This window comes from Mastigoproctus giganteus, chromosome 3 (assembly GCF_048544385.1).
Source record: "Mastigoproctus giganteus isolate SK-2022 chromosome 3, ASM4854438v1, whole genome shotgun sequence".
NCBI lineage: Eukaryota > Metazoa > Arthropoda > Arachnida > Uropygi > Thelyphonidae > Mastigoproctus > Mastigoproctus giganteus.
This window is the reverse complement of record NC_143577.1, coordinates 5,723,106-5,737,090: the sequence shown is the minus strand read 5'-3', so window position 1 is coordinate 5,737,090 and position 13,985 is coordinate 5,723,106. Positions and strand designations below refer to the sequence as shown.

The window sequence follows — 13,985 nt, the reverse complement described above, 5'->3', positions numbered from 1 at the left end:
CATTGGAGGCAAATTACTGCTATGGATAAAGGGATGGTTGAGTGGCTTTTCATGGACTAATGTTATTAATAGAGTCCCTCGGGGTTCTGTTGGGTCCGTTGTTGTTTTCTGTATTTATAAATGATATTGATGATGGTATGTTAAGCTTAATGTCCAAGTTTGCAGACAATACAAAGGTTGGCAGGGTTGTTAAGGAAACTAATGACAATACGCTGCTGGAACAGGATCTAGAAAAGTTGAGCAGATGGGCTGAGAAGGGGCAAATGAAGTTTAACATTGACAAATCTAAAGTACTAAATTTGGGAAGCAGTAATCCCAGAGTAACGTATCAACTCTGTGGTACCACACTGACAGTGGTAGAGAATGAAAAGGACCTGGGGGTAATTGTGCAGGCAGATATGAAGTTTTCTGAGCAGTGCAGATGGTCTTCAAGAGTAGCTCATGTGTCTTGTCAATGATGGGGCCCACATCTGGTGAGTATGGGCTTGGCACACCCAGGGTCCTGAGCTGGATATCATCATTCTTCTCTTTCTTGGTGATTCCCTTTTACTTCCAACTCTCTTTCTCTCTTGCCTAGTACAGCATAAGCCTCAGGCTTCCTTGTACTATATTGCTAATAATAATAATAATAATAATATACGGGAATTTTTCTAGCAGGGATAAGTAGGTGATTATCCCCTTGTATAAGGCCATGGTCAGGCCACACCTTGAGTACTGTATACAGGTCTGGAGGTCTCATTTTAAGAAGGAAGTAGAGCTGTTGGAACGAGTACAGAGAAGGGCAACAAGATTAGTGAATGGAACAAAGGGTTGCTCTTAGAAGAAAATCTTAAGTTTTGCAAATTACAGTGTCTTGATACTAGGCACCTGCGTGGTGATATGATTGAGGTGTATAAAGCCTTGAATGGTCTGAGCATGCTCAACGTTGATGGGATTCTTTCTCTTACTCAGAATAATCATCTGAGAGGGCCTTTCGACGTGTGCACCTGTACGTGTTGAGGGGACCTCTCAGTGGTGCTGCTAGACTTCCAGACTAGCATCACTGGGATCCAATGCCCACAGCCCAGGTTCCAGGCTAACATCAATGGAATCCGGCGTGTTTGCCGTGCACTGTGGCCCGTAGAAATTCGGAAAGGGGGATCCTGATGGTTGAGGGGCCCAGCTTCAATACACCACTTTGGCCCCTGCTTCGACAAGACAGGTGGTCCTGGAAGGTCCGGCTACGATCAATCAACTAGTAGGCTCACCTGCGAGGGTCAACCGTGTCAATGCCATGCCCCTACCCTCATGGTCCGAGGGTTAGGATTCAGGCTGGTGGCGGTACGGGTATGGTGTCTGGTTAACCCTGGCGTTTCACTCCCGAGCGCATTTATTGCATGCCGGGTAGTGGGCGTCCCTTTGGGCCCCGTGATGGGTGGGGAGCCCGGGCACTGAACCATTTCAAAACTTCATGAATCCTGATAAACTTACTTCTTCAGGGGCCCCCAACCCAGTCTCTATCGGAAAATATAGACGAAGACACAAGTAGTATTATTGCTTCAAAAAGGCAGCGAACTGAAACATCATCAGGGCCTGTTCCAAGGTTTTTAATTATAAACTCTACCACTGAAAAACCGATTGGCAAAATGTCACCCTTCTTTATACAGAAAGGGTTAGATGGGTTAGCAGTGTCACCCAAATCAGTTAAGAGGCTCCGTTCTGGAGACCTTTTAATTGAAACTAAAACTGACAGGCAGTCTGAGCAGCTGCTCCGAGAGACATCAATCGGAGGAGTACCCATAACTGTGACACCACATAGAACACTCAATTCATCGAGAGGTGTCATTTCAGAGTGGGACCTTCTCGACGTAACCGAGGAGGAAATCTGCTTGGAATTGAAACCACAAGGAGTTATTGCCATCAAGAGAATTAATGCATGTAGGGATGGGAAACTTGTTAAAACCAGAAACGTTATCCTGACTTTTAACTCACCTAAGTCTGCTGATGAGATTAAAGCTGGCTACATCAACTCTCCAGTGCGTCCATATGTTCCAAACCATTTACGGTGTTTTAAATGCCAGAAGTATGGACATTCTCAAATGGCCTGCCGTGGAATCCTTGCATGCGCTCAATGTGGTGCAAAGGACCACGAAACAACAGCATGTTCAGCCACAAAACCCACCTGCATTAACTGTGAGGGAGAACACCCAGCCTATTCACGATCATGCCAGAGGTGGAAAGAAGAAAAAGAAATTCAGCAGCTGAAGGCTGAGCTAAATATATCATACCAGGAGGCAAGGAAAGCGGTGAAACCTCTGAATATCAACAAACCTACCTACGCCCAGACGGTAGCAGGGAGATGTTCCATCGGAACTCAGACGGACATGACCATTCCTCCAAAAGAATCATTCACTCCCATTGCACGTTATCTCTTAAGTCCTTAAAAACCTGCACTGAGAGACCAATCAGCTGCCACTCCTATATCAGTACCTCCTAATGCTCCACAAGTAACAAAAGCAATTGCGAAATAAAAGAATAAGAAAGATGAAGTACCACCTAGTACCCAAGAAAACATGGATGTCGAGCAGAAGGAGGTACACGAAGATGCAGTTTGGAGCTCTTTTCTGAGGAGGAAATGGACACTGGAGAGCGTCCATACTTCCCCAGGAAGGATAAAGCCAAAACTGAAAAAGTTAAGCCCTCAGCACCTCGGAAGCCGCCTGATGGACCCACCAAGCCAAAATAATGGCTAAATTCCTACAATGAAACTGTTGTGGATTCCGGCGAAACAATGAAGACATTAAGGCCCTTCTGCAAAAGCATGAGCCACTCCCTTTTGCCTACAAGAGACATACCTGAAGGCAACTGAAAACCCTTCCCTTCGTAACACTACTATCATTCAAAAGGACAGAACTGGGGATGGACCTGCTCATGGGGGTGTCGCTATACTTCTGGGTAACCATACCCCATTTCAAACTATTCCGCTTACCACCAACATAGAAGCGGTAGCGGTTCACCTTACGGCAGGGTTCTTATTAACAGTCTGTTCAGTTTATTTGCCACCCGGGGCTGATATCACCCAGAAAGACCTTGATGATCTCATTGTGCAGCTGCTTACTCCTGTCTTACTCCTGGGCGAGTTCAATGAACGTAACACCCTGTGGGGTAGTGCAAACATTAATGGAAGGGGACGTGTCATAGAGCATATGCTCAATGACAATGACCTATCCCTTCTAAATGTGGGAACTAACACCTTTTTCCGCATGCCTACCTGTACGTTCTCTGCTATTGACCTCTCTATATGCTCCCCCTCTCTGCTTCCTTCAATCACTTGGGAGGTAGAGGAGAATCTCTATGGAAGTGATCACTTCCCCGTGATAACCAGCCTACTTAAAGGGATGCCTATTGCTCTGACTAGCTGTCTGTGCAAAATTCTGGAGGGAATGGTCAATGCCCGCCTTATTTGGTATTTGGAGGCAAATGGATTCCTCTTCAGGTTGCAGTGCGGCTTCCATAGGAATAAATCAACTTTGGACCATTTAATCAGGCTCGAAACCTCCATTCGAGATGCCTATTTAAAATGAGAACACCTGGTGTCCATGTTCTTCGATATGGAAAAAGCATATGACACAACTTGGAGATTTGGAATTTTAAAAGACCTCTACAGCATTAGCCTTAGAGGTAATCTCCCCAATTTTATTAAAAACTTTTTATGTCATCATTCTTTCCAAGTCGGTGTAGGATCTACTCTCTCTCGCTCTTTTAGCCAAGAGGAGGGAGTACCTCAAGGATCCGTTTTAAGGGTTACGCTTTTTGCCATCAAAGTGAATTCCATCACAGAACAACTTCCTCCAACTGTAAACTGCGCCCTCTATGTTGACGATTTTAGCATATTCTGTCATTCCTGCAACATGAGGGTAATTGAGAGGCAACTGCAATGTGCCATTGACCATCTGAACTCATGGGCAACGAATAACGAGTTCAGGTTGGGGGCTGGTCACTCACAAACTAGCAAGGCTTTTGTGGATTTATTGGATCATTGTTTTCTACATCAGCATGTCCGGGAGGCAACTAGAGGGAGTAATACTCTTGATTTGATTATCAGTAGTGATTCTTCATGCATTAAGAATCTGCAGGTAAATGAACCACTAGTTGACAGTGATCACAGTGTGCTGAAGTGGGATTTACTCAATGAGGTAACTACCATTAGGGGTAAAGGGAAGGGTTATTGCTTTCGTAAAGGCGACTATGATGGACTGAGACAGTATTTAAATTCTATACAGTGGGACCAACTGATGATGTTACCAACAGCAAATTCAAAATGAGAAGCATTCAAAGAACTTATCTTGGAAGCTACTAGGCTTTACATACCAACTAAGAAATATTGTTCAAGGTTTAGGCCAAAATGGATGTCAGATGAACTAATGAGGCATATGGCAGAGAAGAAAAATGCATGGGATACTTACAAATTAACACATGACACAGAAGCCTATGATAGATACAAGTTGATATGCAACCAAGTTACAAAGGAGGTTAGGCAGGCGAAGGCAGATTACGAGAAATCCTTGGCAAGGGATGCAAAGAAAAACAGCAGAGAGTTCTTTACTTATGTAAACTCTAGAAGGAAGGGGATGAATCAGATTGGTCCACTTGATATTGATGGGTCAACTGTTGATGATCCTGCTCAGGTAGCTAACAAACTAAATGAATATTTTGCATCGACATTCACACATGAGGAGTTATTCAGCAAGGGGAATGCCAGAGGTGTATTCAACTCTAGCAGTCAGCTACAGAATCTTGAAATAACTGGGAGTAAAGTGGAGGAGAAACTGTTGAAGATAAACACAAGAAAGGCACACGGGGTGGATGGGATCTATCCAGTTATATTAAAGGAGGCAGCAAAGGAAGTAAGCAAACCCTTAGCCATAATTATGAGAGCTTCCTTGGACTCAGGGGAGGTACCCATAGACTGGAAATGTGCAAATGTGACCCCAATTCACAAAGGAGGATCAAAGGCTGACACAAGTAATTATAGACCTGTGAGCTTAACTTCTGTTCCAGGAAAATTAATGGAGGCACTGGTTAAAGAAGCACTGCAGAATCATTTAGACAAGACTTCAGTTATAGCTCAGACACAGCATGGTTTTGTTAAGGGGAAGTCTTGCCTGACCAACTTGATTGGATACTATGATGCAGTCACAAAAGAACTAGATGCAGGGAATAACTTTGATATTATATACTTGGATCTTAGAAAGGCTTTTGATACTGTTGCACATGGAAGACTGCTACACAAATTGGAGCAGTGTGACATTGGAGGCAAATTGCTGCTATGGATAAAGGGGTGGTTGAGGGAGAGAAGACAGAGAGTGGTAATCAATGGACACTGCTCATCGTGGACTAATGTTATTAGTGGAGTCCCTCAGGGCTCAGTGTTGGGTCCATTATTGTTTTCTGTATTTATAAATGATATTGATGATGGTATATCAAGCTTAATGTCCAAGTTTGCAGATGATACAAAGGTTGGCAGGGTTGTCAAGGACACTACTGACACTATGCTGCTGCAACAGGATCTGGAAAGGTTGAGCAGATGGGCTGAGAGGTGGCAAATGAAGTTTAACATTGACAAATGTAAAGTACTACACATGGGAAACAGCAACCCCAGAGAAATGTATCAACTCTGTGGTACTACACTGACAGTGGTAGAGAATGAAAGGGACTTGGGGGTGATTGTGCAGGCAGATATGAAGTTCTCTGAGCAGTGCAGACGGGCTGCAAGAGTAGCTCATGGAGTATTGTCAATGATATACAGGAATTTTTCCAGCAGGGATAAGGAGGTGATTATTCCATTGTATAAGGCAATGGTCAGGCCACACCTAGAGTACTGTATACAGGTCTGGAGGCCTCATTTCAAGAAGGATGTAGAGCTGCTGGAACGAGTACAGAGAAGGGCAACAAGATTAGTGAATGGAACAAAGGGGTGCTCTTATGAAGAAAGGCTTAAGTTTTGCAAATTACAGTGTCTGGAGACTAGGCACCAGCGAGGTGATCTGATAGAGGTGTATAAAGCCTTGAATGGTTTAAGCATGCTCAATGCTGATGGGATTCTTCCTCTAGCTCAGAAAAATCACCTGAGAGGGCATAAATTCAAATTGAGGAAAGACAGATGTAGGATAGACGTGCGGAAATTTGCCTTTAGCCAGCGGGTGGTTGGTTGGTGGAACAGACTGCCATCCCTTGTGGTGGAGGTTGATAGCCTAAATAAGTTTAAGGCTCAGCTCGACAGGTATTTTGAACGAACAGAGGGGTGAAGTGGAAGTGGGTTTTTTTTTTTTTTTTTTGGCTGATGCTGCATAAGCTTGCTTTCTTGCATCAAATGCCTCTACTAATGCTAATGCATAATGCTAATGCTAATGCAGGTTCTCTCCACAAAAGACTGTTTGCATGCATTTTTGCATCTTCACCCTGAAGCTGAACTGAGGCTTGGACAAAATGCAATTCCAGTAGTACCTGAGACTAGATTTTTGGGGCTTATATTTGATAGAAAGTTGACCCCTTCTACAACACATCCGTCAACTACGTGCAAAGTGCATGAGAGGCTTGAATATCCTACGTGCAATCTCCTCACATTCTTGGGGTGCTGACCGATGTACCCTTTTGCACCTCTATCGTGCACTCGTACGATCTAAGTTAGATTACTGGTGCCAGGTATACACATCCTCTAGACTCAGCGTACTCCGATGGTTGGATCCCACCCACCATCAGGTGATCCGTATTGCCACTGGAGCATTTCAAACTTCTCCTGTCCATAGCCTATATGTCGAAGCGAATGAGCCTCGTTATCGCTTCACAGGAAACAGTTGTCTCTACAGTATGCTTTGAAACTGAAATCCTTGCCAGACCATCCGACGTGGACACCCATTTTTGAGTCACGGGAAAATCTGTACAACATTCGCCAGACTGCCAATCAACCATTCGGTATTCGTATCCAAAGGCTACTCAATGATTTGAATATCACATTAGACAATGTTGCCCCATCACCAGGGCAACCTTCTCCACCCTGGCATGCTCATGTCCCAAACTGAAACTTCTCCCTTAACAATTGGAGAAAGGACAGTACTCCATCCACCATCTACCTGCAGCTCTTTTTACACAGCGCTCGGAACATGCTGACTTCTTGCCCATCTACACAGATGGCTCGAGGTCAGAAATGTTTGTCGGATCTGCAGCTGTTTTCCCAGACACCACGGTATCTGAGCAGATCTCCAACGAATGCAGTGTTTTTACTGCAGAGCTGCACACGGTTGAGCTAGCCTTATATCTTATACAAACCACCAAACCACAAAAAAATATATTATATATACTACTTCTCTGAGTTCATTGCAGGCTTTATCATTGATGAGGTTCAACCCTCATCCTGTCCTGACTCAGATACAGCAGAAGCTGCACTTCCTTGCACAATTTGAATTTGATGTTCGTTTCTGCTGGATCCCAGGCCACATTAGGATCTTAGGAAATGATATGGCAGACTTTGCAGCCAAATCAGCGAACCTTTTTAACTCTTGCCTGTTAGTTGCCTATACAGACTACAGGCAAGTAATTCGAAAGAAACTGGTATCCCAATGGCAACACTCATGGCATGGACAGGCTGCAAACAAGTTATATGAGATTAAGCCTGTAATTGAACATTGGCAGTCTAGCCTGCACAGGAACCGAAAAGAGAAAGTTGTTCTATCTCGGCTCCGCATAGGACATTGTCACTTGACACATTGCTATCTGCTGAGGGCAGACAATCATCCTATTGCAGAAATTGTGATGCCATCTTAACAGTCAGTCATATTTTAATTGAATGTCCGTCTTTTTATAATGACCGTTGTTTATGTTTTAGCCATCTGTCTGAACCTTATACACTCAGACAGATTTTATCGGACAATGACAACGTGTCAGCTATTTTTAAGTTTTTACAACTTATTAATCAAATAATTCTATCTAGAATTTTTTTATCGTTTTATGCTTTATGAACGTTTTATATCATATACTCTTTTACAATAATATACAAACAATTGTAATATTATAGTTTTATATTTTACATCTTTTTGACTTGGCGCATTATAGCCTTAGATGCTAATGTGCCGCAAAACAAATAAACAAACAAACCTGAGAGGGCATAGATTCAAATTGAGGAAATGTGCGGAAGTTTGCCTTTAGCCAGTGGGTGGTTGATTGCTGGAACAAACTTCCATCTGTTGTTGTAGAAGTTGATAGCTTAAATAGATTCAAGTCAGAACTTAACAAACATTTGGAGAGAGGGGATGGGTGAAATAAGGATTTTTTTTTTTTCTTTTGGCTGATGCTATATAAGCTTGCTTTCTTGCATCATGTGCCCTTGCTAATGCTAACTGTTGCCTGAAGCATTCCACAAGGACTGTTAGTGAGATGCCTTGTGATGCTTTCCCTCAAATCAGCTAGAGATTGGATATACCTTTCATATATTTCCCATAATCAAAGTCACAAGAATTGAGGAGTGGAGACAGAGGTGGCTAAAAATTCCAGGAATAATCTGGCTGAGAATTGATGCAAAGGCCTACAGAGAAGCCCCATTCTGCATAAAATGAGTTTCCAAAAATTTTCTCTCCCACCCCAAAGAGCGGGAATCATACAATAACAGAGAAGATCACAACAATGCTTGGCTACATAAATGTCTCGAACCTCCTCAAATAAAAATGATACAGTTACAAAATTTTCTATGAACCTACACCAAACAATAATGTGGGCAACACTTGGAGATGATGATCCCCCACACCTGATAATGATAGGTATTCAACGCTGCCAAATGGAAATGAGCCTCATCAGACAACAAGACATTCCCACCCACATGTTGTCAACCTTCATCTTTGCCAAACCCATAGAGCAAAGTCCTTACATTGATGCAAGTGAGTTTGTGCTATTGCACCATGTAGATCTTTGGGCACTAGTAAATAAATTGACGAACTTTCCAGACAGTTTGCTCTGAAATCTTAAGCTCTTGATATTGTTCGCTGTTTCCATTTTTAATTCCTCTCAGAAAAATCACCATTTGCATGATAAGGTTAGATATGCATTCTGGTTTCACACAATGCCAATTTCAACACTGATGGCAATTTTTGGACCTAATTTTATTTTTGTGCTTTCCATTTCTGCATGGGTTGAATAGTGTTCATCCAAAGCTCATCCTTGGAAAACCATTAGTGGTAGCACCAGTGCCATCATGGTATGGTAGGCATCCAGGCAAATGCCTAGGGCACCATTTTGGTAGGGGTGCTTCGCATTCATGCAGATTATTTAATTTTAATTTAAAAAGAGGCACCAAATGCTTGATTTGCCTAGGGTGCAAAAATATCTCTGACGGCACTGGGTAGTACTAATGGTTTTTCACCTAGAATCAACTGAAGTGAAGCACTTTAATCATAACTACTCTGTATACATACTGAGTGGCCACTTTATTAGGTACACCTACCCCTTTACATGAAATGGAGTGCTCCTTCAGTAGTAGCAGCATCACATGTTTGTACCAGGGGATAAAAAGCAGGTGGGCAGATATGTAGAGATGCTGTATGAGTGCAGTCCAGTGTAACAAGACAAAAAGATTTAAGTTACTTTGAATATGGCCAGGTGATCAGTGCCAAATATGCTGGTGTAAGTATTTCAGAAACTGCATCTCCATCAGAGTTTTTGCATATACTTGTCTCGAATGTATTGAAATTGGGCCATTAACCAGATAAAGTCTAGCCATTGATACAAGAGGTCGATGAAGGTTGGCAGGACTTGTTCAGGGTAACAGAAAGGCTAGAATCAGTGAAATAACAACTAAATTCAATGCACAACTCATTGGAATTGGTCCAGTAACCAAATAACATCCAGCTTGGTGATCCTGTGATCAGAAATGGGTCAGTGATGCAAGAAGCCAATGGAGACTGCCAAGACTTGTGCAGGTTAACAGAAAGTCTAGAATCAGTAAAATAAGAACTCAGTACAACCAATCATGGTAAGAAGCATTTCAGAATACACAATTCACTGGATCATGTCATGGATGGGATATTGCAGCCAATGACCAAACCAGGTTCCACTACTGCCAGCAAAAAAAAAAAAAAACAGGTACAGTTATAATGGGCTCAGGAACACCAACACTGGAGGAAAGAAAAATATTGGCTGATGAATCCTGGTTCCTATTGTTTTACTCTGATGGAAAAAAGAGCATAGGTCTGTGGACCCATCCTGATAAGTGTCAACAATGTAGGCCAGCAGTAATGGGAGTGTTTTTGTGGTGTACACTGTCCCCTCCCCCTTGATACCAGTGGAGAAAGGTTTTGGATGCCACAGTTTATCAGGGAATTGTTTTTAATCAGGCACATCCCTTCATGGCTGCAGTGTACAAATGGGTTCGTCCAACAGGATAATGCATCATGTCAGAAGACCAAAATTGTAAATAACTGGTTCTAGGAACATGAGAGTGAATTCAGCCTACTTCATTGGTCTCCCTGGCCACCAGATTCCAATCTAATTGAGCACCTGTGGAGTGAGGTGGAACAAGCTAGAGATCTACAACCATCCAATTTATAACTATAGGAAGCAATTGAGTCAACATGGACGAGCATCCCTGTGGCACGTTCTTGACACCTTATTCAGCCATCCACAATGAATCTAGGCTGTTCTGAGGGCTAAAGATGGACCCTTACTATTCAGTAGGCATATGTAATAAAGTGTGCACTCAGTGTATTGTTAAAATCTTACCTCTTAACAAACCTCATTTTACCAATACAATAAACTCCCAGTTCTCCATACATGATTTTTAAATTTTCTTTCTTTTTGAATATAATTACTTTAGTCTAGAAATTAAAACATTTTACTTCACTTAAATTATTTATATGTAAATTTAAGTTTATTGGTTCAAGATAGAGGTAACATGTCATCAAATAACTCAGTTATTTGGATGACATTTCAAACTCACCTTCAGGTCCTCTAATGATTATTGAATTCAAGTATGGCTGCTAAGTTGCTCCTCAGATCACTACATAGCACAACTTAGCAATTTGGGTGTCATTGTAACCTTTATTCATCAGTAAACTTACATTTATGCCCAAATAATTTTTGTGTAGTGAAGTGTTTTAATTTATAGTTAATTTAACCCTACTTTCACATAAGAAATTTCATTATTTGATAAATTCCACTTTAGTTATGGTTTATGAAATGATGTACTGCTGCACATTTAAGGATCATTCAATAAGGAAAGATACATTTGCTAAAAACAAGAAATATTCATTGTCAAAATGTACAGTTTAGGTTGTTTTATAACAATTACATAGTTTGCCTTGGATGCAAGTTGCTGGCAGTGTAGTGCCATCCTTATAGGTGTATACATGATAGCACACTATTTTAATTTTAATTTTTATAATCTAATTTTCCAAAAGAAGAAATTCTATTTAAAAATAATTTACATAGTTTACTATTATTTCTTCTTATTAAAAATAATTCTTTAAGAAATGTAACTTTAAGAAGTTCCACACCTATTTTCAACAGTGGCAGGAATGTTGGCTTAAGTGTAACGTCAAGAGGAGCTACGAGGGTGGTTCAATAAAGTATCGCCCTCACCTACGTCCACATATCGCAGAGTCATGATATTTTGTATGTAGCATCATACATATCTCTGTACTAAAGGTGTAAATTTTCAGCTCCGTGTCTTAATTTGTTTTTCTCTTACAGAGCTGAACGTGTAATGAAGTAGCATCATGGACAAAGTTGAAGCCAGAGCTGTAATCCGGTATCTGTTCTTGAAGGGAAAATCTCCTAAAGAAATCCACGAGGAGATGACTGCTGTATATAAGGATGAAGCCCCATCCTATGGCATTGTGAAGCACTGGCATAGACAGTTTAGGTGTGGTTGGACATCGGTAGGATCTGAGCCCATTCCAGGTCGTCCCCATTCAGCCATTGATGACAACACGATCAGAAAAGTGGAGTCGTTAATCATGGAAAATCGCTGGATATCTGTGCATGAATTGTCCCAGGAGGTGAAGATTAGTGTGGGCTCTGTTGAAACAGTCCTTCATGACCAACTCCATTTACGGAAATTGAGTGCAAGATGGATTCCCCAATTACTGACTGGTTTCCAGAAGGCTGATCGACAACAGAAATCACAAGAGTTGTTAGCCCTGTGCCAAAAAAATGAGGAAGACTTTTTCTTCCTCATTTTATCACTGTTCAATATCACTGTCCCCCCCCCCCCCCCCCAAGAAGGCAAGGGTCCAAGTGTTAGCAGGAAAAGTCTTGCTGACAGTGTTTTGGGATGAGAAAGGCGTAATAATGACTGATTACCTGCCGAAAGGTAGAACAATTACAGGTGCCTATTATGCCAACTTACTCACAAAATTGCGGGATTAAATCAAAACATGTAGGTGTGGCATGCTGTACAAAGGTGTGAGAATGCTTCAAGACAATGCTTCAGTTCACACTTCTGAAATTGCAACAACACAAGCGGCCACTTGTGGATATGAAATACTGCCCCATCCAGCCTACTCACCCAATCTTCACCATCAGACTTCTTCTTGTTTCCTTTCCCAAATCATTACTTCGAAGGACCCACTTCCCTGACAACAAAACACTAATTTCTGCAATAGAGTCATGGTTCAAAGACCAACCTCACCACTTCTACAAAAACAGTATCCATAGCCTCATCCATCAATGGGGGGAAATGTGTAAATCTGCACTGTGGCTATGTAGAGAAGGACTAAAACCTGTGCAGGGAATCAACAGGCTAGCACCTCTGCAGGGTCAGGGCAATTCTTTATTGAACCACCCTAGTATTTTAAATGAGATAAAGTATATATTATAAAAATTAATTTCATTATATTACAATCATACCTTATATTTGTAGTTTTAGATTTTAAGAAGATGCACAACTCTGTTTCTAAAAGAAACAAACCTTTCTTTCTTTCTATAGATATTGCTCGTTCTATTGTTCATCACTGGGCACATTATCGTTATGGTGTGTTTGATGAATATGTACACTCCAAAAGGACAGGAGAACTGCCATGTTTTCATAATGGAACCACTTGGTCTCTTGTAGGGTGTTACAATAACTATCCGGACACTGCCAAAATGTAATTTTTAATGTATGTTTCATGTTTTAACTTTAAATATGTGTTATATTAGGAACTTTAAAGTAAAATGCTAAAAGCAGTAACATTTATTAGAATTAGAAGTGCCTTTTATTTGTAGTAAAATATTGGTGCAATACATGATGTCGCTGCATATTAGAAATCAGTACTGGGAAAATGTTTTATTTTTCTATAATGCAGATTAGTTTCTGGTCTATTTGAGAAAAAGGACAATAATCCAACTATTATTAACATTTATGAACTTGGAAGTAACGAACGTGACCGAGACCTTGACAGTTGTGTCAAGTTGTACTCCTAAAGGCAACTGCAATCATGAAAACTGGAAAGAGGAGTGAGGAGAAGGCAAAATCAGATTGTTGACATGAGTTATTGCTGTATAAAACATTTTACTATTGCATTTATATATTTTATACATAATCAATCGTTTACTAATTTTGTCAAGTATACTCTGAAAATATTAAAATAATTACCACAAGTATACAAATTGACTTTAATTTTTAATAACTCTGCTCTCTTTACAGCATAGAATTATAAGAATTCATAAATAAAACTATAAAAAGCAATATACTGCATATTCATTTTTAATATGTGTTTACCATAAAGGATTGTCTGCATTTTTCACAAAATGGGAATTCTCTGGAAATACAATATTTCATCTGTTTGTACTGCTCCATTTGTGGCTACAATTACTGCACATTCCAGTTCTGAGTAAAGGTCTGAAGGTAGTCATAAGGTATTGAGATGTAGTTAAGGATATTTTCTATACTAAAGCAGCAAGCCTACTACTGAAAAGTCCATAGTATATAATAGAAATATGAAAATTACTTCTTTTTTATGATATTTCCCATAGCAGAT

The 13,985-nt window shown here is 40.9% G+C and overlaps 1 protein-coding gene across 1 annotated transcript in view; it reads left to right on the top strand.

Annotated features, from left to right (window-relative positions):
• Positions 1-8,743: 8,743 nt before the first annotated feature.
• The window catches only part of LOC150087629 (calcium-activated chloride channel regulator 2-like), an 85,144-nt gene continuing 79,902 nt past the window's right edge, over positions 8,744-13,985 (top strand). Inside the window, exons 1-2 of the mRNA XM_090369834.1 lie at positions 8,744-8,909; positions 12,887-13,112. Coding sequence (XP_090225960.1) covers positions 8,744-8,909; positions 12,887-13,112 — 392 coding nt within the window. The remainder of the gene's footprint in view (positions 8,910-12,886; positions 13,113-13,985) is intronic.